At 43.0% G+C, this 20976-nt stretch overlaps 1 protein-coding gene across 2 annotated transcripts in view; it reads left to right on the forward strand.

The window, feature by feature from the left end:
* The window catches only part of LOC103264410 (Down syndrome critical region protein 3), a 45649-nt gene extending 27273 nt beyond the window's left edge, over positions 1-18376 (forward strand). The window contains exons 3-8 of one of the 2 annotated variants that reach the window (XM_008062071.1): positions 1367-1516; positions 7567-7647; positions 8604-8678; positions 12577-12727; positions 13170-13322; positions 17921-18376. In XM_008062071.1, the coding sequence (XP_008060262.1) occupies positions 1367-1516; positions 7567-7647; positions 8604-8678; positions 12577-12727; positions 13170-13322; positions 17921-18003 (693 nt within the window). In that variant the 3' untranslated portion in view covers positions 18004-18376. The remainder of the gene's footprint in view (positions 1-1366; positions 1517-7566; positions 7648-8603; positions 8679-12576; positions 12728-13169; positions 13323-17920) is intronic. The other variant, XM_021714460.1, reaches the window with a different exon arrangement.
* The last annotated feature ends 2600 nt before the right edge of the window (positions 18377-20976 follow it).

The raw sequence follows: 20976 nt of genomic DNA on the forward strand, positions 1-20976 counted from the left end.
GCGGTGGCCCGGGAGCGGCACTGCACTCCAGTCTGGGTGACAGAGTGAGACTCCAACTCAAAAAAAAAAAAAAAAAGCTTAACTTGAAAAATGCAGATATTTTGTTTCAAAGTATATCCTGTTATTGAAAGTCTGCTTATATTTATTCCTATTTGATAAGTAGGAGTAGGCTAACTATAAATGTACTTATTTGAGCCATTAAAAAGATGAAAGCTGAGAAGTTGTACCTGTGGCTTATGGTACATGCCTTCCTAAATCAAAACTGTTATTTTATTTTCTGTGTATATTGCTGCTGTTGAATTTGACATTAAGGTAAGATACAAAAAGAACAAGTAGCTGTTCTTTCTTTTTGTCATTTCAGGTAAAGTTTTGTATTCCAGAATGTAAACTCTTTGTTTATACTTAAAATTTTTTGTTCCTGAAGGATATATTAACTCTTTAAGTTTTGAGAGGATAAGAGTCACGATGGAAGAAAGGTACATTAGCAGTGTTCAGATTTAGGAGTTTCCCATGTTTTTCTACAATTTTACTTTAATCCATTAGTACTTAGAGATTCACTACAGAAGTCATGGATTTTCTCAGAGTGACATTAAGCCAAAGCTTAACTAGCGTTAATACTGGCCTTTAGGCAGGTTCCAAATGTTAGGACCTTCTTCCTCCTTGGAGGCCCAGCTGAGGATGTCTGTGCAGGCACACAGGGCTAGAAGAAAAGCTGCTGTCTAAACATGGTCATGGCAGTAAGGGTCCGAGGAGGCTGGTGGACTGTCAGGAGCAGAGGTGGCTTGCTGCCAGAGGAGCACGGGGCTGAGGAAGGAGGAACCCTGGGTCCACATGTTGGCCCTCCTCGCCAGTAGCCTCACTGTGCTGTGTCTGCTGCTTAATTCTAAAGATAGGAGTTGTTAGGACAGTAAATGAGATACTTGGGGAGGAGAGAGGGCCATACTGGCTCACTTCCTACTGTGTACTAAGCACCTAAAGTGTCCAGTGTTGGAAATGAATCATTATTGTGCTGGACTTAGAAATCATTACTGTGCTGGACTTTATCTCCAGACCTAGTACTGTGTTGCCCAAGACAGCAGGGTGGCTCCAGGTGTTGTGTCTTTAAGGAAATTATTAATAAAAATAAACACTGTAATTTGAAAAGACAGGTTGGATATGGTGGCTCACATCTATAATCCTAGCACTTTGGGAGGCCAAGGTGGGAGGGTCACTTGAGACCAGAAAATCAAGGCTGTAATGAGTTATGATTGTGCCACTGCACTCCTGTCTGGGTAACAGAGTGAGACCCTATCTCTAAAAAAAAAAAGAAAGAAAGAAAGACATCTTTAAATGCATGCTGATGGACTGAGTTGATTTTTGTTTACAGCCTATCCAGATTCTCAACAGCACCATAGAAATGGTGAAGCCAGGGAAATTTCCCAGTGGCAAAACAGAAATTCCTTTTGAATTTCCTCTGCATGTGAAGAGTAACAAAGTTCTATATGAGACTTATCACGGCGTGTTTGTCAACATTCAGGTGAGCATTTCCTGATCCCATGTAGTTCAGTTCATGATTTTTCTTCTAAGACGCAGCGTAGTTTTTCTTTCACTGAGTTAATAGAGGACCCAAGACTTTAATACTTTGTTTATTACTGAGACCTCTCATGTATATTCCATGTTGATATCTCCTTTTGGCCAGCTAAATACATTTTATGAATGCCCGTGATTTTTTATAGGAACCCTGGAGGACCCATGCTGTAACTTCTTTTCCCTTTGGATTCATTTTAGACTGCATTGACACTTTAAAGGGTGCTTTTATTGTTTGGTAACAGATATGCCCTAACTTCTTTCTGGCACCCGCTTTAACTTGTCTAGTTTTTACTTATAAATATCTCTTTGTTTAATACCCAAAGGCTACTATTTGAACATAGGCTTGTATTCTTTATTGAACAAACCTTGTCAATGAGGGGAAGTGAATTTATGACTTCCTGTCTACCTCTGCTAGTTAAGGATGTCTTTCACAGTTGCTATTGTCTCAGGAACAGTGTGGAGTCATGACTCCAGTGAGAGAAAGAGCCTTTCCTTTATTCAGTGGAAAGAAAGATACTTTTGTGATATTTGCCTTTCAGCAGTTCCTTTGCTAGAGGAGACAAAACTCTTCAGTCTTAAGTGTAAGAGAGATGAAAGTTAGGAGCTTTTTTGATTTATTAATTAAGTTTTAGTTGACAATTTGGTCTTGTTAGATACCATTCCCCTGCTTAAAATACTAGCACCTTTAAAATAAAAATCCTCAAAACGCTTGTGAGTGTTTAATCAAAGATTTTGTGTATGTAAGTTTATGAGCTGCCCAAAAGATCTGTCAAGAAGAAACACATGTAGTATGATATGTATCTTTCTGTGAAGATAACACATATTTCTAGTCCTTTATTATTATTAGCTTACCCATTTCAGGCAAAATATACATAGACCAAAGGCTTTGGACAACCCTTCAGAAGTAATAATAATGATTGGGTAAGTATCTAGATTTCAGAGGAAGCTGCCTGTGTAGACATATGAATATCAATTGCTGGTACGTGAATGTGAGTCTTTTGATGAGTTTTCTAGATTGGGCATATTTCTACCATGATATAAAGTTAATGAAAAATGCCTTTTTAGCAATACTGAAGATACCTTGAATATTTCATTTTGAAAATTATTTTATTACCTGTCCAGAATTAGCAATAACTTGCTTTATCCACACAATAGTTCTTTAGTACTGTTTATTTAATAATGTAAGACTATGTTCATTAGAAACTGAATGGAATAAGGTCGTTTCCATTGGTCAGACCTATTAATCTCTCCTATATTTATCATAAATTATTAAAAGAAGTTTAATTTGTTTAAAATCAAATTGAAAATCCCATTCTTTTCCAAATGTTGCCAAGAAAGATGTATAAATATACACGCAAAACTTTGTGCTTATGTTCCTGCTGAGCTGTGTGTAAGTTGGAGACAAAGTAAGAGAGTTAAGAGGTGGCAAATTCTTAAGTAAAGTGGGTGATCATTCCTACCCACCTCCTTGTTTAGTCATCAGACTTTGCCACTTGAGAGTTAGCCTCAGAATGCTACAACTTAAAATTCTATACTTCCCCAAAAATGTCACAAATGTATAAAACTGAAGAGATTTCTTCCTAGCTTAATGTCTGTTTTCTATGAGCTTATCATGCTTCTTATACTTATCACCATTCAACATTTATTAGTATTTTGCCATCTTTGTTCATCCATATTTTTTTCCTGAATCATTTTAAAGTTAATTACAGAAACTTGATACTTCATCTCAAAATATCTCAATATCCATTTTCAAAGAATAGGGACATCTGTCTATATAATTCCAGTTAACATTTTCACACCTATCAAAATTTACAATGACCAATGGAAACGACCTTATTCCATTCAGTTTCTAATGAACATATTCTTATATTATTTAATTCCCAGTTCATATTGAAATTTGTCATTGCTTCTTTTTCCCCCTCCCTAGAGAAAATTACTTCTTATGAGAAACTAGGACTATGGATTTTTGATCTGTTTTCATCCATCCATCCATCCATCCATCCATGCCATTACTTAGCATGTCTTATCCTTGCCTCCTTGTTTTATAGTAGCACCCAGAGAGGACAGTGATTTCCTGTGGCCATACCATCTGGGCTCAGCATGGGGTCCACAGGCCGTCTCCCCTTCTTGGCACCCATTGTTTACTATACTTACTCTGAAGACTGACATAGATACATTAATTTGCAGAACAAATTTTCTTGTTAAACTCTATTATCATCTTTCTTAAACTATGCAGATATAAATAAAATTTTAATTTATAATTTGAATTGTGATGTAGTAACAATGTAAAAATTGTAAGACTGAATAAAGGATTTAAGATAACTATGCCAGGCCCGATGCTACATGCCTGCAATCCCAGCTACTCAGGAAGCTGAAGTAAAAAGAATGTAAAAATTTTTAAAATATATAGACAGGGCCAGGCACGGTGGCTCATGCCTATAATCATAGCACTTTGGGAGGCCAAGGTAGTAGGATTGCCTGAGCCCATGGGTTCAAGACCAGCCTGGACAACTTGGCGAGACCTCATGTCTACAATGAAAAAAATAAAAATTAGCCAGGCAGGCACCTGTAGTTCCAGCTACTCAAAAGGCTGAGGTGGAAAGATTGCACTAGCAGGTCAAGGCTGATGTGGCCATGAACGTGCCACTGCACTCCAGCCTGGACGACAGAGTAAGACTCCGAGTTAAAATATATATATATCTCCAGTATTAAATTCCTAACTTGCAAAGACTTGCTTTGCTTGTGATTTCTTAGATGGAGGGCTTGATGGTTTTTGCCCTTGCACTCTTTTCACTCACATTAAGTTCATTTTCCATCTTTGTTATTAGATACTGCATACAAAAACCTGTCAGTCTTTTGTAGTTACCCTTTGGGTAACTATTTTTTCTTTTAAAAATTATTTAAATCATAGGCAAGTTTCATTATGTTTGCTCTACTCTTGTAGCCATGTTAGCACAATTTTAAACTATAACACAAAAGTATACCACAAAATATGTCTGCTGAAATTGCATGTTCAGAATTAATTTTTAGAGATTCTAGTCATCCTTTTTCATGGTTAAAAATACCTTTTGTAGGAGTCTGCTTTTAAACTGTTGGCAGGTGTCTTTCTTTATTCCTGTTGATTTTCTGTTTATTGACAGTCAAAAAAGATTGACTCAACACCTCCTTTCAGTACTCTGCTCACATCTGACATCCTGACCCCTCTGACCTCCTGTAGCTCATACCACCTTGATCAGTCTTTAGTACCCAGCAAAGATCATGATAAAGTGGAAAGATCCAGGACTTTGCAGCAGGCAGATCTGGGCTTGAGTTTAAGCTCTATCACAGCATTGCATAAGGATTCAGAGCATGGACTCTGGCAATAGGAAGTTATAAATTCAAATCCCACCTCTGTCACCCTGGGCGGCCTCCCTGACCTTTCTCCTAGGGTATTAATGAGGGAATTGCATGAAGTGCTGGGCACAGTGTGCCTGGCACATAGAATGTGCCAAGTGAATGTTTGCTGGAATTAATGTTGACTATCCTTACATTAGCCCAGCAATTTTTATATTAGTATTAGAATTAATTGACATAGTGCATGCAGAAGAACTCACCACTATTCCTAGAATGTAACATCAATGTTTTCCTCTTTACTTATCATGAACTGCCTTATATTACTAATTATTGCTTTCACACTTAACAAATAGTGGCCAAAAGTTGATGCCTGTAATTCATACCCTTTTATTACAAGTTAGAGAAATCTACCTCATGTCAACTTAGCTATAAAAGGGGTGTTGGATCAAAGAACTAGCAATTCCAGAGCAACAGTGAGGCCAGTTTGGATGCCTGAGCTGCAGCCGTGTCTCAGCTGGGCTGTGTGTAGGCTTCGTTTACCAATGGCTCTTGTCTTGCCATGGCAAAGCCGGCAAGCAGCTGTTGGCTTACAATCTACTGCGGTGGCAGTCCCAGCAGAAAGAGAGTTCTTTCTCATCATTCTGGAGGCAGTTCTGGCTTTCTCCTCACTTTTGTACCCAGGTGAGGGGGTGGAGGTTGAGGTCAGCCTGCCTGAACCTGAGACTCAAAATGAGGAAGGTGAAGTTCCTATTGGGAAAAGAATCAAGGAAACCAGGCAAGCCAGAACAGGACATTGTCTGTGTTGGACAGTGTGTGGGATGTTCAGGAGGAAGACAATGCACTTACATGTGCACATGCATGCATATGTATACGTGCATACATACATGTACATATGTAGCGCCAGCCCTCACTGAGCTTATCTGGTTGAGGAGACCAGCTTGAAATCTCAGCAGATGATTGATAGATTGATCCTTGCACACAAGGGATGATTCTTTAAAAAAAAAATGTTTTACTCTCCCAGTGGTACTCTTATACCATGTGGACAGGTTGTTCATAAGAATGTTCTTGCAAGATTCAACTGTGTATATAGTCCCAGTTATGAAAATTATTTTGACATAATTCTAAAGTTTTTCCTAGATGATTAAAATACCAGCTAACTATATTAAACATGGGTTATGTGATTTTCTTTTTTTAAATGGCACTGAGTGATTATGCTACAGATTTTTGTCTCCACACAATCCCTCAGCCCTGGCTTTAAGCTCAGTCACCAGCTCTGCAGTGGGGCTCCACTCAGGAACAGGGACCACTTTGCAGCACGCATACCAGCAGCAGCTAGCTCAGAAAAATAACCGATGGAGGGGGTGTGGTGCAGTGGCTCACACCTGTAATCCCAGTACTTTGTGAGTGAGGCAGGAGGATTGCTTGAGCCCGGGAATTTTGAGACCAGTCTAGGCAGTAGAGCGAGACCTTGCCTCTACAAAAAATTAGCTGGCTGTGTTGGTATGTGCCTGTAGTTTCAGCTACTTGGTAGACTGAGATGGAAGGATTGCTTGAGCCCAGGAAGTTGAGGCTGTGGTAAGCTGTGGTCGTGCCACTACACTCCATCCTGGGCAGCAGAGTGAGACCTGGACTCAAAAAACAGAAAAGAAAAAAATAACCTAGGGATGCAGAGGAGTTGAATATGGCTAAGTTAAAAGCCAGTATGTTGCATTCCTTTCCCATCCACTTTTTTTTTTTAACATGCAGGCTATATCTGTGTGTTGGCAGATGGGGGAGGGCTGAGAGGACAGATAAGATAAACAAGATTAGCCATGAGTTGACCCCTGTGGAAGATGGATATGTTCACTTTCATTATATCTTGTGTATATATTTGAAAATTGCTAAGATAAAATATTTTTCTTTAATTTTCCCTTCTTCCACCTTAAAGTTAAAATATTAAAAGCTAGTTTTTAAGCTCCCCTGGAGTCCTGGGTCTTTTAACATTGTTACTACATATTGCTTCTCAGTAGACTAGAAGCTGCCTGAGAATGAGGTGTGCTTCTGCGCTTGGCTCTGGCCCCTGGCACAGCAGGTGCTCAGCAGGCGAAGCTCTGTGACATGCTAGGTACTGTGCCAGGGGCCTGCAGTCCTTACTGCATATGCTTTCTAATCCTTCCAGTAAGGTAGCTGCTGTTCTGTTGAGTGCTACTGCGGCCTAGGCCTTGTATGTAGTGCTTGTCACACACGATCTCATTTGACTCTCACTGCAGGAAGGTATTAATATCCCCATTTTACAGAGGGGGAGGCTGAAGCTCAGAGAAGTTGTGTTATTTGTCTGAACTCACACTGTGAGACAAATACTGGGATTTGAAGCAGCTTTTTCTGAGTGCATTCCTCCTTTTGTTCTACCAGCCTGATGTTACCCTGTGTTAGGGTGAGACTGTGCACCTGTTCTCCAATGGGCCCAACTATAGGATGGCTGTGGGCATAGGCTGAAGAGTAACCCTAAAGTACCTTTATTTTGAACATTAACTCTCCCTACTATGAGTATTGATTTCATGTCATACACAGATTGGACAACATTTTCTTAAAATATGTTGACTTCCTTGTCTCTATGAATATAATTCCAAGATGAAAGCAAAATCCCACTAAAATGACCTTTTCTTCTCCATCTGTTCCCTCTAGTATACACTGCGCTGTGACATGAGGCGTTCTCTGTTGGCCAAGGACTTGACAAAGACCTGTGAATTTATCGTTCATTCTGCCGTAAGCTTCACTTGGGGGTTCCAGGACTTAGGAATAGGGATCTCCTGTGGGGTCTGGGATCTTACCCTATTTACCAGCTAATAAATTAGTTTCTGAATGTTGCATGGATGCTGGTGAAAGACACGAGACTCCTGGGTCACAGCCAGCCAGTGGCATGAGTGTCCACCTGTGCATCATTCCCTTGGCCCAGAGTCCGCCGGGCTGATGCTGTGGGCCCAAAGGGATGCTACACTTGTGGTTCACTGGTTGGTGCCCTTCACCTGGCCCCTTGGGTGGAAGAGTGACCTTTTGGATTCCAGCTCCAGGTAAAAGACTCCAGGCAGAGTCTCATGGAGCTTGGCTGTGTTGATGGATTCTGAAATTATGTAACATGAGATGATCATTGTTGATAATATTATGGTAACTTTTACAATCCATTATTCTATAGGTATGGTTCTTCCAGGGGAACAGCTGCATAGCTCAGTGGCTAATAGCACTGGCCAGACTAGCTGGGCTTGACTCTCAGCTCTGCCACTTAGTTGGGAAAGTCATTGAGCTCTCTGTGCCTCACTTTCCTCGTCTGTGAAGTGTGACCATCTGTGAGGTATGGATAGCATCTCAGAGGGTCATGGTGCCGATTCAGTGGCACAGAGTAAACACCCAGTGTTATCTTTTATTCTAAGAGAGAGGTTTAAAATAAACACATCCCAATAACACTTCTCTGTTTCCTAGATCTAATTTTAAATTCTGAACCTGTAAGTTACTTTAGATGTTAAGATGTCTTTCCCTTCCTTGTATAGATGAGGAAACTGAGTCCTAGGAGGATGGAGAAATTTGACAAAGGTGCAGCGTTTTTTTGGCAGAACTGTGTTTGGGATCCAGGTGTCCTGCCTTAGTACCAGACTGCCACCCACTTTTTTTAGCCTGCAGAACTCTTGGCCCTAACCTGCAGATTATGGTTTTACCTCTTGTTTTAGCCTCAGAAGGGGAAATTGACGCCGAGTCCTGTGGACTTCACGATTACACCTGAAACCTTACAGAACGTCAAAGAGGTAACATGTTCCTCACACTTGAATGCCATGGGAATTTTCCTAGTGACTAGACCCCAGTTGTTCTTTATTTGGGAATTAAGTCATCAGTGAGAGGCGATTTCTGGTTGTTTTCTGTGCCCAAATTAGTCTGTATTTTCAGTTAGCTTCTGACTATTTCATGAATACTGCTGAAGACACAAGACTCTTGGGTCAGAGACAGCCAGTGGCATGAGTGTCCATATGTGCATCATTCCCTTGGCCCAGAGTCTTTCAGATGATGCTATGGGCCCAAAGGGATGCCACACCTACAGCTCACTGATTTCCTTTTTAAGCTCAGTAAAGAAGCTTAGAAGCAGCATGCTTTTTAAAAGCTCCTCAGAGAGGGCATATGTTTATTCATTTTTACCATCTTCCGAGTTCCAATTCGTTGTGGTTCTGAGCCCCACCACTGCCTGTCATAGAGGTCACACTCCTTTATTTCTGATTGTTAACCATGGCCTGTGCCCAACCACCTGCCCCTTGTGTCATCCTCTACTGCTGTCGAGTTTGCAGTTTCTCCCACCAGCATTCTCTTCCAACAGAAGACAGTCCACAACGTGCTATGTAAATATGGCAGTGGCTCAGTTAGCAGTGGGTCCCTCATAGCAGGGGCCCATACAGTGAGGACACAGAAGCCCTGGGCAGTGCACACAGCTTTCCCGCAGTTTGTATGACGATGAGGCTGTCTGGCTCTCAATGGCAGTCCCTGGTTGAGCCTCAGCTGCCACCTGAGCTGCATAGACAGTGTTGTTAATTTGTCCTGTTCTCCAGCTATCTGGCATCTAACATCTCATCCTTGCCATACATTTTCCCCAGACTTTTTTTTTTTTTAAGTGACATCCATCTCAAAACAGTGAATTCCTGCAGTTCTTTCTGGACATAACTGTTCTTCCTTACCTAATTTTTTTTTTTTTTTTTGAGAATGCAAGATTTATTGAGAGTACAGTGGGAGGGGACCTGAAGGGGTTGCCCAACTAATTCTTCATTTCGCTCTCTGGACCATACTGATTAGAACCAGCTTTAAGGGCAAGTTGGGGAGGATTGGGCCCAGGGGAGATTGTGGGCCTCGTCCCTTGGGAGGCACAGTCCAGGCAGGAAGTGTGTTGTGGGGAGGCTTTTAGAGGGTTAGGAGGGAAATGGCCCCCTCTAGGTTCATTTCCTGTCTCTCCCTTCTCCGGGCTCTGATAACTCATGACCCTGTGGGCCAGTCATTTCTCTCTCCCATCTCTTTAGCCCTCTGTTGAAGTGTTTACTTCAACAATAATGTGATTCATTTCTAGGCATGATTTCTTCTTCAAGATAGCCTCTTTTATGGCAGATGCACTGCCCTTTCATCTCTGTTTCCTGTATTGATTGTTTCTCAGGGATTGGTTCTTGTGCTTGTTGAGTACATGCTTCTTTTTCTTGCTTTTATTTTCCTTAAATGTTTATCGATTCTTGGTTGTCAGTTTATATTTATAGATGAGGATCTATTGTATATGGTATTGTTTTATATATCCCTGGCTCAGGTGTATATATTAGAACTAGCTTTAAGGGCAAGTTAGGGAGGATTGGGCACAAGGGAGATTCTTCTGATTATATGCACACACTGACCCCAGGTGCTTTGCCCTGAATGTTACACAAGGGGAGGGAGATGTGTGCAGGTAGCTTGTCTTCTGGGTCTAGAGGCTTGCTGTCCTGCACTGTGGCCATAAATGATGTGGGACACTTGCCCTGCCACGGCTGCTTTCAGAGCCTCCCAGGTGGGAGGTCATCCTCATGGGAAGCTGTGGTGCTGCCTTTCTCAGCTTCACCCCTCTGATGAGTCCCTGTAGTACTCACCACCACCCTTCCTCACCCCTGCCTCTGCTCACAGGCTGGATCTGCGACCCTGCCAGGCACACTCACTCTCACCATTCTCCCTGCCAGCAGGAGGACTGGGTGCCCTGAACTCCTTGGAGAGTCGTGGTCATTCACAGAAGTGCTTCACTGGGTGGTCTTCCTGGGGTGTTCCTTATAGCTTTCCTAGGTTTAGGTTTGTTTATTTATGTGTAAATGAAAAATAACTTTTCTTATGACAGAACCATTTATGTTTATTGTTGGAAAACAAGAAAATAACCCATAGAGCAAATAAAATAAGATTGCTTATTCACAAAATACCGCAGGTTGGTTTGGGTTTTTTGTTTGTTTGTTTGGGTGTTTTTGTTTTTGTTTTTGTTTTGCTTTTTCATTAGAAAAGGGATGTAGGAAAGATATAAGGTAACTCACAGAAACTACCAGAAGGCTGAAGCACAGACTCAGAAAAATAGGTTCATTTTGTTTGCATATGTTAATATTTCAGTAGGAGCAAAGGGAAAATGAATGTCTATTCAGTTTCTTGAGGTGGACGTTGAAATCTTTCCTTTTTGATCAGTGACCTCAAAGAACTTTAATGTGAATTGCTATTGCTTTTTGTTTTTTTTGAATAAATAGTTTTTTTAAAAACTTTTAGTTATTTTTTAAACTCTGTCTTAAATCTAGACTTTCTCAGAACTCTGTGCCTTTGGCTCACCAGGTACAGAGCCCCTTGCCCCTCGGGTCTAGAGCTGCACTGCCTAGCCACACGTGGCCATTGACCCTTGAGATGTGGTGGGACTGAGTAGATGAACTGTAGGTGTAAATACTGACTAGATTTCAAAGACTCACTATGAAAAGGAGAATGTGAAACATCACTCACATTGTTTATATTTGCTTATATGTGGAAGGTGATATATTGGTTAGTTTTACCTGTTTTTTAAAAAATGTGGCCACTAGAAAATTTTATTTTATTTCCAAGCCGGCATCTCACTGTGTTGCCCAGGATGGAGTGTAGTGGCATGATCACAGCTCACCACAGCCTCAACCTTCTAGATTCAGGCAATCTTTTCACCTCAGCCTCCGGAGTAGCCGGGACTACAAGTATACACCACTACACCCAGCTAGTTTTTTTGACTTTTGTAGAGACACACTTCAGCATAGGCAACAGAGTGAGACTCCAACTCAAAAAAAAAAACAAACAGAAAACTTCAGCAAACCAAACCAAGAAGCCTTGCTACGTTGCTCAGGCTGATCTCAAACTTGTGGGCTCAAATAGTCTACCCACCTTGGCCTCCCAAAGCTGGGATTACAGGTGTGAGCCATTGTACTCAGCCAAGAAAATTTGAAATTACATATGTGGCTTATCTTTCTGTTGGACAGCAGTGTACTAAACTCTGATACTTTCAGTAACTAGGATCCAACCAGAGGCAGAGGCAGCCGGCACAATTGTCTCTAACTCTCTGGATCTGTTTTTCCCACAAGACCATCATCAGTCACCCTTGGTCAGTTTCCTGTGTCTACAGAGTAAAGGCCTGTGGGTTTTTCATCAAGCATTGAAAAAAATTGTTTTCTTTAAATTTTCTTGAAACAAAATTAATGTCTTGGCTTTTCAAAATTGCATATTGGAGAACTTTTAAAAATGGATTGTTTTTTTAGAACCTCATTTTTTGTGTGACTGGTTGCCCTTATACACCTGTGGCAACTGTCCTTAAACTTTAAAAAAAAAAATATCTTACTGCTTGATAAGAAGGAGCTTTCCAAATCTGAGTCTAGGTAATTAGGATGATGGTCTGAAAGACCTGGTCATTCTGAACAGGATATGTAGTTAAGTGCCTTATTATACATGTAGAGTTGTGGAATTAATTATTCAGTCTGTAAATTTCCAAGCTGAAAGACGATGTAGGTACTTTTGCTCCTTTCTTCCTGTTTTTTAAAACAGGGTTTTAATGGTTTATATAACAGTTACCCAGCTTTGTTTCTCGTTTTTATTTGTACCAAAGTAACTATTGCATCATTACCCCCGTTGTCCTTCCATTCTGATGTATTTGTTTACATTTTGTTTTAGAGAGCCTTGCTCCCCAAATTTCTCATTAGAGGACATCTCAACTCAACGAACTGTGTCATCACGCAGCCCCTAACAGGAGAGCTGGTGGTGGAGAGCTCAGAGGCCGCCATAAGAAGTGTGGAGCTGCAGCTGGTGCGCGTGGAGACCTGCGGTAAGGACCTCACTGCTGTAAGTGTCCTGTGGCTCTGCTTGTCCCCTCGTGTTCTGCGGTTAAGAGGATGTAGGGGTCCCAGGCATGGTACTTCACACTGGAGGCTGAGACAGGATGCCTACCTGAGGCCTGGACATCATAAAAAAAATGTAGTTGGGCATGGTGGTGTGCATCTGTAGTCCCAGCTACTCAGGAGGTTGAGGCGGGAGGATCTCTTGAACCAAGGAGTTTGAGGCTCTGGTGAGCTATGGTATAATTGTGTCACTGCTCTCCAGCCTGGGTGACAGAGCAAGACCTTGTCTCTTCAGAAAAAAAAAAAAAGAGGATGTGGGGGGAAGCAAAAGTAAGAGCATGGCTGGTGGAGTGTTGATGCTGATGCTTGGTGTCAGCTCACTCTGTCGTTTGCTGCTTCTTAACCATGTGAGTTCCCTCCCTTCTCCAGGATGTGCAGAAGGCTATGCCCGTGATGCCACAGAGATTCAGAATATTCAGATTGCTGATGGGGATGTTTGCAGGGGCCTCTCTGTCCCCATACACATGGTCTTCCCCAGGCTGTTCACCTGTCCTACACTGGAGACCACCAACTTCAAAGTGGGTATGTGGCATTTGCTCTTCACCCTCAGTGGCCTGCTGGGATTCTGGGAAGAGTGTGGTCCACTGAAAGACTGCTGAACACTTGAGCTGCCCTGAGTCACATAGTTCAGAGCATTCAGTCCCCTGGTCACTCAGCCAAACCTGATTTAGAATCTGCTGGGCTGACACGGGGAATATAGCCCTGAGCAGTCCTGGCTTTTGTGGAACTTCCATTGTCACATAGGGACACAAGTAGACCACATTAGTGTAGACTAGAGCCGGGGACAGTGAGCTCTGTGAAGAAAACAAGAGATAAGCGAGTGTAGGGTGATGTGCATAGGAAGCTGGGGGGCTTCACTGAGAGAGCAGCATTTGAGCAGAGACCAAGAATATGTCATAGTCTTAGAGTGAATGTCAGCATCATGAAGGCTTTGAGCTGCACCATCTTAGAGAATATCTCTAGTCATTTTTCATGAATCTTAGTATAAATTTATTTATTTTTTTTTTTGAGTTGGAGTCTCACTCTGTTGCCCAGACTGGAGTGCAGTGGCCACTCCCGGCCACCGCAGGCTCAACCTGCTGGCCTCTGGCGATCCCTCCGCCTCAGCCTTCCAAGTAGCTGGAACTACAGGTGCGCGCTACCATGCCTGGCTAATTTTTGATTTATTGTAGAGATGAGGTCTCGCCAAGTTCCCCAGGCAGGTCTTGAACCCACGGGCTCAGGCAATCCACTCACCTCAGCCTCCCAAAGGCACGGGATTACAGGCTGAGCCACCGAACCCGGCTGAGTATAAATATTTTAACCACAAGATCTGAATCATGTCACAGTTTTATATCCTGGGTTGTTTTTTTTTTTTTTTTTCATTTAGCATTGTATCATGAACATTTCTGTGTATTGAAATATTCTCATATGATATTTTGATGGTACATCCATCTTAATAAGCGTCGTCATGCTAATGACGTTCAGTTGAGAGATCACCCCACACCACAGAGAAATAGAACAGAGACCCTGTAGGAAGGGTCACTGTGTGACTTCAGCCCTTCCTGATGCCATTTTCTTTTTTTTTCTTTTTTTTTTGAGTCGGAGTCTCACTCTGTTGCCCAGGCTGGAATGCAGGCCACTATCGTGCAGGTATGCTCATGGTCACCGCAGCCTCAACCTGCTGGGCTCAGGTGATCCTTCCACCTCAGCCTTCCAGGCAGCTGGAACTACAGGCACGTGCCACCACACCCAGCTAACTTTTTGATTTATTGTAGAGATGAGGTCTCGCCACGATGCCCAGGCTAGTCTCAAACCCATGGGCTCCGGAAGACCTCTCACCTCAGCCTCCAAAAGTGCTGGGATTATAGGTATGAGCTGCCCTGCCAGGCTTCCTGATGCCATTTTCTGTAGACTGACCACAAAAAGAGTTCCTTGGGCTTTCCTGGAATATCCTCTGAACCGTGCCTGAGGCTTACTGGTGAATCACATGGGCTGAGGAGGTTTGGATCATTCCCTCTGCTATTGGACTGTTTCACTGAGAAATGGGAACTTGCTCCTAAGGCAGATAGGTTTTTATTAATGTCTCATATTCCCCCTAAATCTTTGAATGTACATCATTGTTATCAATGCAGTGAGAATTTGTTCTTAATTGCACCATGATTTTACTTTAAATAATTCCAAGTAATGTAATTAAAAGTATAGATACAGTTTCAGTTTCATCACAAAAGTTTGTTTCATAAGGAGGGAGGTTTGTCATCTGCCACTAAATCCCTGAGCTCTTGGACTTTCAAATGCTTGTGCTGTGGGCTGGGAGTCCTAGACCAGGGGTGGCCCAGGGGGGTTAGAAGCAACATTTGTAACATTTGTGGAGTTCCTTGAAAGAGCAACAGACCCAGTTGATCATGCTACAAATAAAAGGACATCAAGGTCTGCTGACAGACATTGTGGAGAGTCAAACTTGGCCCAGGCTAAGTTGCCACTATTTTTCTTGAAATACATGTTTGTGATTATTATTGACTAGATAGTATATGCCCATAGTGTAAAACCCAAAGGTCTGACCAGACATGGTGGCTCACGCCTATAATCCCAGCACTTCAGGAGGCTGAACTAGGAGGATTGCTTGAGCCCAGAAGTTCAGGACTAGCCTGGGCAACATAGTAAGACCTCGTCTCTCTAAAAAATAAAAAAAATGAGCCCGACATGGTAGTACTCCTGTAGTCCCGGCTACTCAGGAGACTGAGGTGGGAGGATTGCCTGAGCTCAGGAGGTCGAGGCTGCAGTGAGCCGTGGTCATGCCACTGCACTCCAGTCTGGGCAACAGGCTCAACAAAAACAACCCCACCCCCCCCAAAAAACCCAAAAGTACCAGGGGTCTCAAGTGCATAGTGAGTTCCCACTTCCTCCACCCAGCTTCCATACCCAAACCATGGCCTTTCCCGCCAGCCCCCTGTGTTGTCTTGGAGTCGCTCCCCATTGTGACAAGCATCTTACAGGTTTTCCTTGTATGTTTCCTGGGCACTGCACACATTATTCTGAAGTTTTTTTTTTTTTACTTCAGTATACTTCGATTTTAAGTTGAGGAGGAGGGTTTTGTCTCTTGATTTCTCAGCTTAGTTTTCCTACGTAAGCTTCAGAAAGGTACAAAAAATTGCTTTTTCCTGCTATATTGCACATTAGGCATCTAAATTTTTTTTTGTTGTTATTTTTATTAGATTCATCAGAATTTTGCAAAGGCAGCAAATCTGATAAAGTGTCCATATAATATTTAATTCAGTGTTTCAGATTCTTCCATATAAATAATGCTCCCAGTCCACCATCCAGACTATCAATTGTACTTTTGTCCTCATGCTTGAGTTGAGTGTTTAGTCTGGTTTAGGACCTGAAAAATGACAGATACTGTTAGTTTGGGAGGTCTCTACAGATTACAGGGTGGTTGCAACCTCTCTTGGGCTCTGAGGTTGTTGTTTCCATTGGCTGTGGAGGGAGTTTGGAGAAAGGACAATTGTGCCCATCCCAGCATTGTACCTGCTGAGCAGGTGTGGCTGCCGAGGTGAGTCTCCAGGTCCCAGGGAGAAGGACAGTGATTCCAAAAGGCTTGGGTACCTCTAAGCTGGGGCAAGCACTGCATCCCACATTAAGAGCAATATCTGCGTGCTCCCCCTTCAACTTTGATGGTGCTGACCACAAGTGACCTCAAATGCATGGGCAGGCCTGAGACTGTGGGAACTCGTGTGGGGCATGAGGAGCGCACAGGCAGAATGGCTACTCTGATGCAGCTGCTCTGTCGTGGTTTTTCTCTTGAGAAGAAAGGTCAACACCAGCTCAACGTACAGGCAGGGCATTCGTTGTCCACCCCAGCCACACCCTCCACCTTCTAGGGGCACAAGACAGATAGAGGAGTGACTGAAGGGAGTGGTATCAGGAAGGGCCATGGGCCGCTTCAATGTGGTGACTGTAAAGTAAGGAGAGTGATGGGCTGGGTGCTGCTGGTGCTGCTTCTTGTCATGGTTGATGTTGGGAAGATGTGAATGCCCTCACACAGAGTTGTTATCCTGAGCACCCCATCCACAGGTGGGGCATTGGCCCCAAAGCCCCTTTCCCTAGCCAAGTTTCTGCAGCGTGGTGCTTGATGTCCCCTTTGGTGCAGCACACCCTTCTGCCCACGTGGCGCCCTTCCCACCCCCTCTTCACAGTGGGGAAGGACATGGAGCTTATTTGTCTTCAGGGGCTCTCTCTTTGCATACACACTCTTTATTGCGATCAACAAGGCTTATCCATAACAGCTAAAGAGCTGGCAGAGAATGACTCCTGTTTGCTGATAGATAAGGGTGAATGTTTAAGCAGGTGTTTCTGATAAATTAACCAATACCCAAAGGAGCAACAGCTAAACGATACACTGTTTCTGAAAGATTGTTTCTCAGCGGGGCTCAGTGGCTCAGCCTGTAATCCCGCGCCTTTGGGAGGCTGAGGTGGGTGGATTGTCTGAGCCTGCGGGTTTGAGACCCACCTGGGCAGGCGAGACCTCATCTCTACAATTAGCTGGGCACAGTAGTGTGCGCCTGTAATTCTGGCTACTCGGAAGGCTGAGATGAAAGGATTGCCGGAGTCCAGCAGGTCGAGGCTGCGGTGGCCGGGAGCGGCCACTGCACTCCAGTCTGGGCGACAGAGTGAGACTCCAACTCAAAAAAAAAAGAAAGATTGTTTCTCACTTGGGGGTTGGAGAACTGCACCCAGACAGCTACAGGCCAGTTCTGTCTGATACTCTATTAGGAACTGTAGGAAATGTAAAAATAAGACAAAAGGACACAAATGAATTAAGGATTCTAGAACATTCTCTGTAGTCAAGAGAAAGGACAAAGAAGCATGGTGGTTGGGAAAGCTTAGTGACTACTATTCCAAGATGAGAAGACAGAAATTGACTTAGAGAAAGTTTACGAAGCTGGTCAAACATCAGTAGAGTCTTGGCTGGTTTTGTGGAAAGCTCAGAGTGACATTGTATGGGACATAAATACAGGAACCCAAACGGCGCCTGGTGCTCCTTCACTGTTGGAGCTTGGTGCTCCCGTAGTGGAGCTGGTGTTTGTCTTCTGCTGCTCAGTGAAGCAAGTATAAACTCTCTCTCTCTCATCTCTTCACAGAATTTGAGGTTAATATCGTTGTGCTTCTTCATGCTGATCACCTCATCACAGAGAACTTTCCACTGAAGCTCTGCAGGGTATAGCCCAGGAGGAGGGAAGCACAGAAAACAGGAGTGGTCACATGGAAGTCCAGCTGGTTATCTGACTGTTAAGGGGAGCTAAAGCATATACTTATTTTCATCATTTTTCTGTATCAGAAATGAAGTGAATTCTTCAGATTACAATTACTTTTCTTCTTCATTTCTTCGAGACTTCTGCTTCCAACAGAGGTCTGGAATCAAACCTTTTCTCTGAAATTTAACAGGATTTCTTAATGCTGTTTGCAAGACTATTTCACAGAAAACATCTCCTGTGGCTCCTGACTTACCTGTTCCTTTCTGGGGACATTAAAACAACTGTGACAGCGTTAGAGATTTGGTGGAAAATGAGATCATGGGGATGAAAAGAAACCTCTCCAACCCAATAATGGGTGTAACTGGGGACTCCTGCAGCAAAGGGTCTGTGTGACCAGGCAACATCCAGTATGGCCACAAACATACTCATCACTTAGGAAGTTTGTAGATACCCTCCAAGATGGAGTGCAAAGTGGCATCCACTAGATGTATGTACCTTTTTTTTTTTACTCTGTACTGTACTTCTTTTTATAACATTTTTTACTATGACTTAAGATTTATTAGGGAATTGATAAAAAGTGATCCTTGCTTCATAGGAGTGGGGCAGGGGGGAGATTTGACTGTTGCTGTAATGTTTCTGAATTCTCAAGAATTGGCATAAGGCAGAGCTTGGTGGCTCAGCCTGTAATCCCAGCACTTGGGAAGGCCGAGGCGAGTGGATTGCCTGAGCCCACGAGTTTGAGACCAACCCAGGCACTTGGCAAGACCTCGTCTCTACAATAAAATAAAAAGTTAGCCTGGTGTAGTAGCACACGCCTATAAGGCCATCTATGTGGAAGGCCGAGGCTGAAGGATTGCCAGAGCCCAGCAGGTTGACGCTTGGGTGGCGTGGCCGTGAGTGTGCCACTGCACTCCAGCCTGGGCAACAGAGTGAGATTCCAACTCAAAAAAAAAAAGAACTGGCATAAAATTGCATGCTGCCATTTTCCCAGTGAGTGGGAGTGTGTGTGTGTGTGTGTGTGTGTGTGTGTGTGTGTGTGTGTGTGTGAGAGAGAGAGTGTGTGTGTGTGTGTGTGTGTGTGTGTGTGTGTGTGTGTGTGTATTTATATATATATGTGTTTTTTTAGCTGGAGTCTCACTCTCACTCTGTTGCCCAGGCCGGAGTGCAGTGGCACAACCACCCCAGCATCGACCTGCTGGGCTCAGGCAATCCTTCTGCCTTAGCCTTACAAGTAGCTGGAGCTACAGGCATGTGCTACCATGCCTGGCTAATTTTTTGATGTTGTTGTAGAGACGAGGTCTCTCCAAGTTGCCCGGGCTGGTCCCGAACCCCTGGGCTCAGGCAATGCTCTTGCCTCGGCCCCCCAAAGTGCTGGGATTATAGGCTTGAGGCACCATGCCAGCCTGCCTAGAATATATTTGAATGCAGAGTTGTGAAAGGAGAAAAAGCATGCTTGCTCCTGTTGTTATTGAGTGGATTCTGAAGGGCAGGAGACCCATGCTCGGGTGGGTTGTGAAGGCCTCTCTCCCTTGGGTGGCCGCAGGAAAATGTCCTTGACTTGATGAACTTCATCTGCCTTTGACCCACCTGAGGGACCTCTGTTTTGAGCCAGTGTTTTCTCAGGCTCCCTTTATGGTTCAAAGTATGAGGGGGACCCCCCCAAAAAAACTGGAATCATCTTTTGGAGGGTGGGCCCCTTGTAGTATAGGTTTCCCCTGGTAGGTCAGCGTTCTAGAAACCCATCAGCATCAGTGTACCAGCTAGCATTGTGAAAGGCTGCATTCAGCTTCAGTGAATTTTTTTTTTTTTTGGAGATTCTTTTGACATGCTAGTACATTTCATGATGAGTGATTTATGAGTGCACCTGCCCATGCTGTGCTGAATGTTCAGCAATTTTTGACCCAAAATGGCATGACCCCTGTTTCCCAGCCTCCCCGTTCACCTGATCTCACCTTGAGCAACTTCTTTTTTGTTTTCCTGAATGAAAAAAGTTCTCAAAGGGAAACATTTTGCTGATGTGGAAGAGGTGAAACAAAGAACAGCGGAAGCACCAAAAGCCATCAAATTTGATGAGTTCAAAAACTGTTTTGAGCAGTGGAAAAAGTGCCTCAATAGGTGTGTTGCATCTTATGGAGTGTACTTTGAAGGTGACTAAAGTTTAAAAATGTAAGAATAAATACAAAATTTTTATAAGTAAATTTCAGATTTTTGGGGGGGTCCCCGCTCATATATGGTAAATCTGTTGCAATACATTTATTTCTTCAGATTTTGCTATTGTTTTGTTAGTCCACAGTTGATGGAATCTCAAAAATAAACCATGTTCCTTTGCACACTAGCTGGCCTTTCTTCATAGTCCTCCAAGGCAGGCTCAGGCTGAAGGCCTCCCAGATTGTACCTTCATTGTTCTGTAATAGCGTTTGGTGACATGCAATGCCAAAGGTAAATAGACCTGATTCAGGCACTGCTTTGTCTTTAGGCTTCACCAGTGAAATTGATGAAACTTATTATCTAAGTCATTTGAAAGTTGGTTTCCAGAAAATACATATCTGGTGTATATATGCTTTTATGCTCACATGACTTTAATAGTTAATCTGTCTTTGATGATGCGTTTAAACTGAGTAACAGAAAATAAAGAGGCCATGCTTTCTGGGAAATTTTTAAGGACAAAATAATTTTTAATAAAATAAAAATGTTTTAATGAATTTAAAAACCACTAATGACCATTTCGAGAGAAGGTTTGCGATGTATATTGCTATATAATTTCTTTAATAAACTAATTTTGTGGATATAGATATGATGAGTGTTCTCTTTAGGGAATAATTGTTACCTGAAGAGCTGCCAGCCAACCCGGCTACCTTTATCATTTCATTCAACCCTGAGTGACCCAGATACGGGTCTCAAGCTGGCCATTTCTTCTACTTCTTGGCCTGACATTCAGGGTT

This window comes from Carlito syrichta, unplaced genomic scaffold, assembly GCF_000164805.1.
Source record: "Carlito syrichta isolate Samal-C Ts95f unplaced genomic scaffold, Tarsius_syrichta-2.0.1 Scaffold305651, whole genome shotgun sequence".
Classification (NCBI taxonomy): domain Eukaryota; kingdom Metazoa; phylum Chordata; class Mammalia; order Primates; family Tarsiidae; genus Carlito; species Carlito syrichta.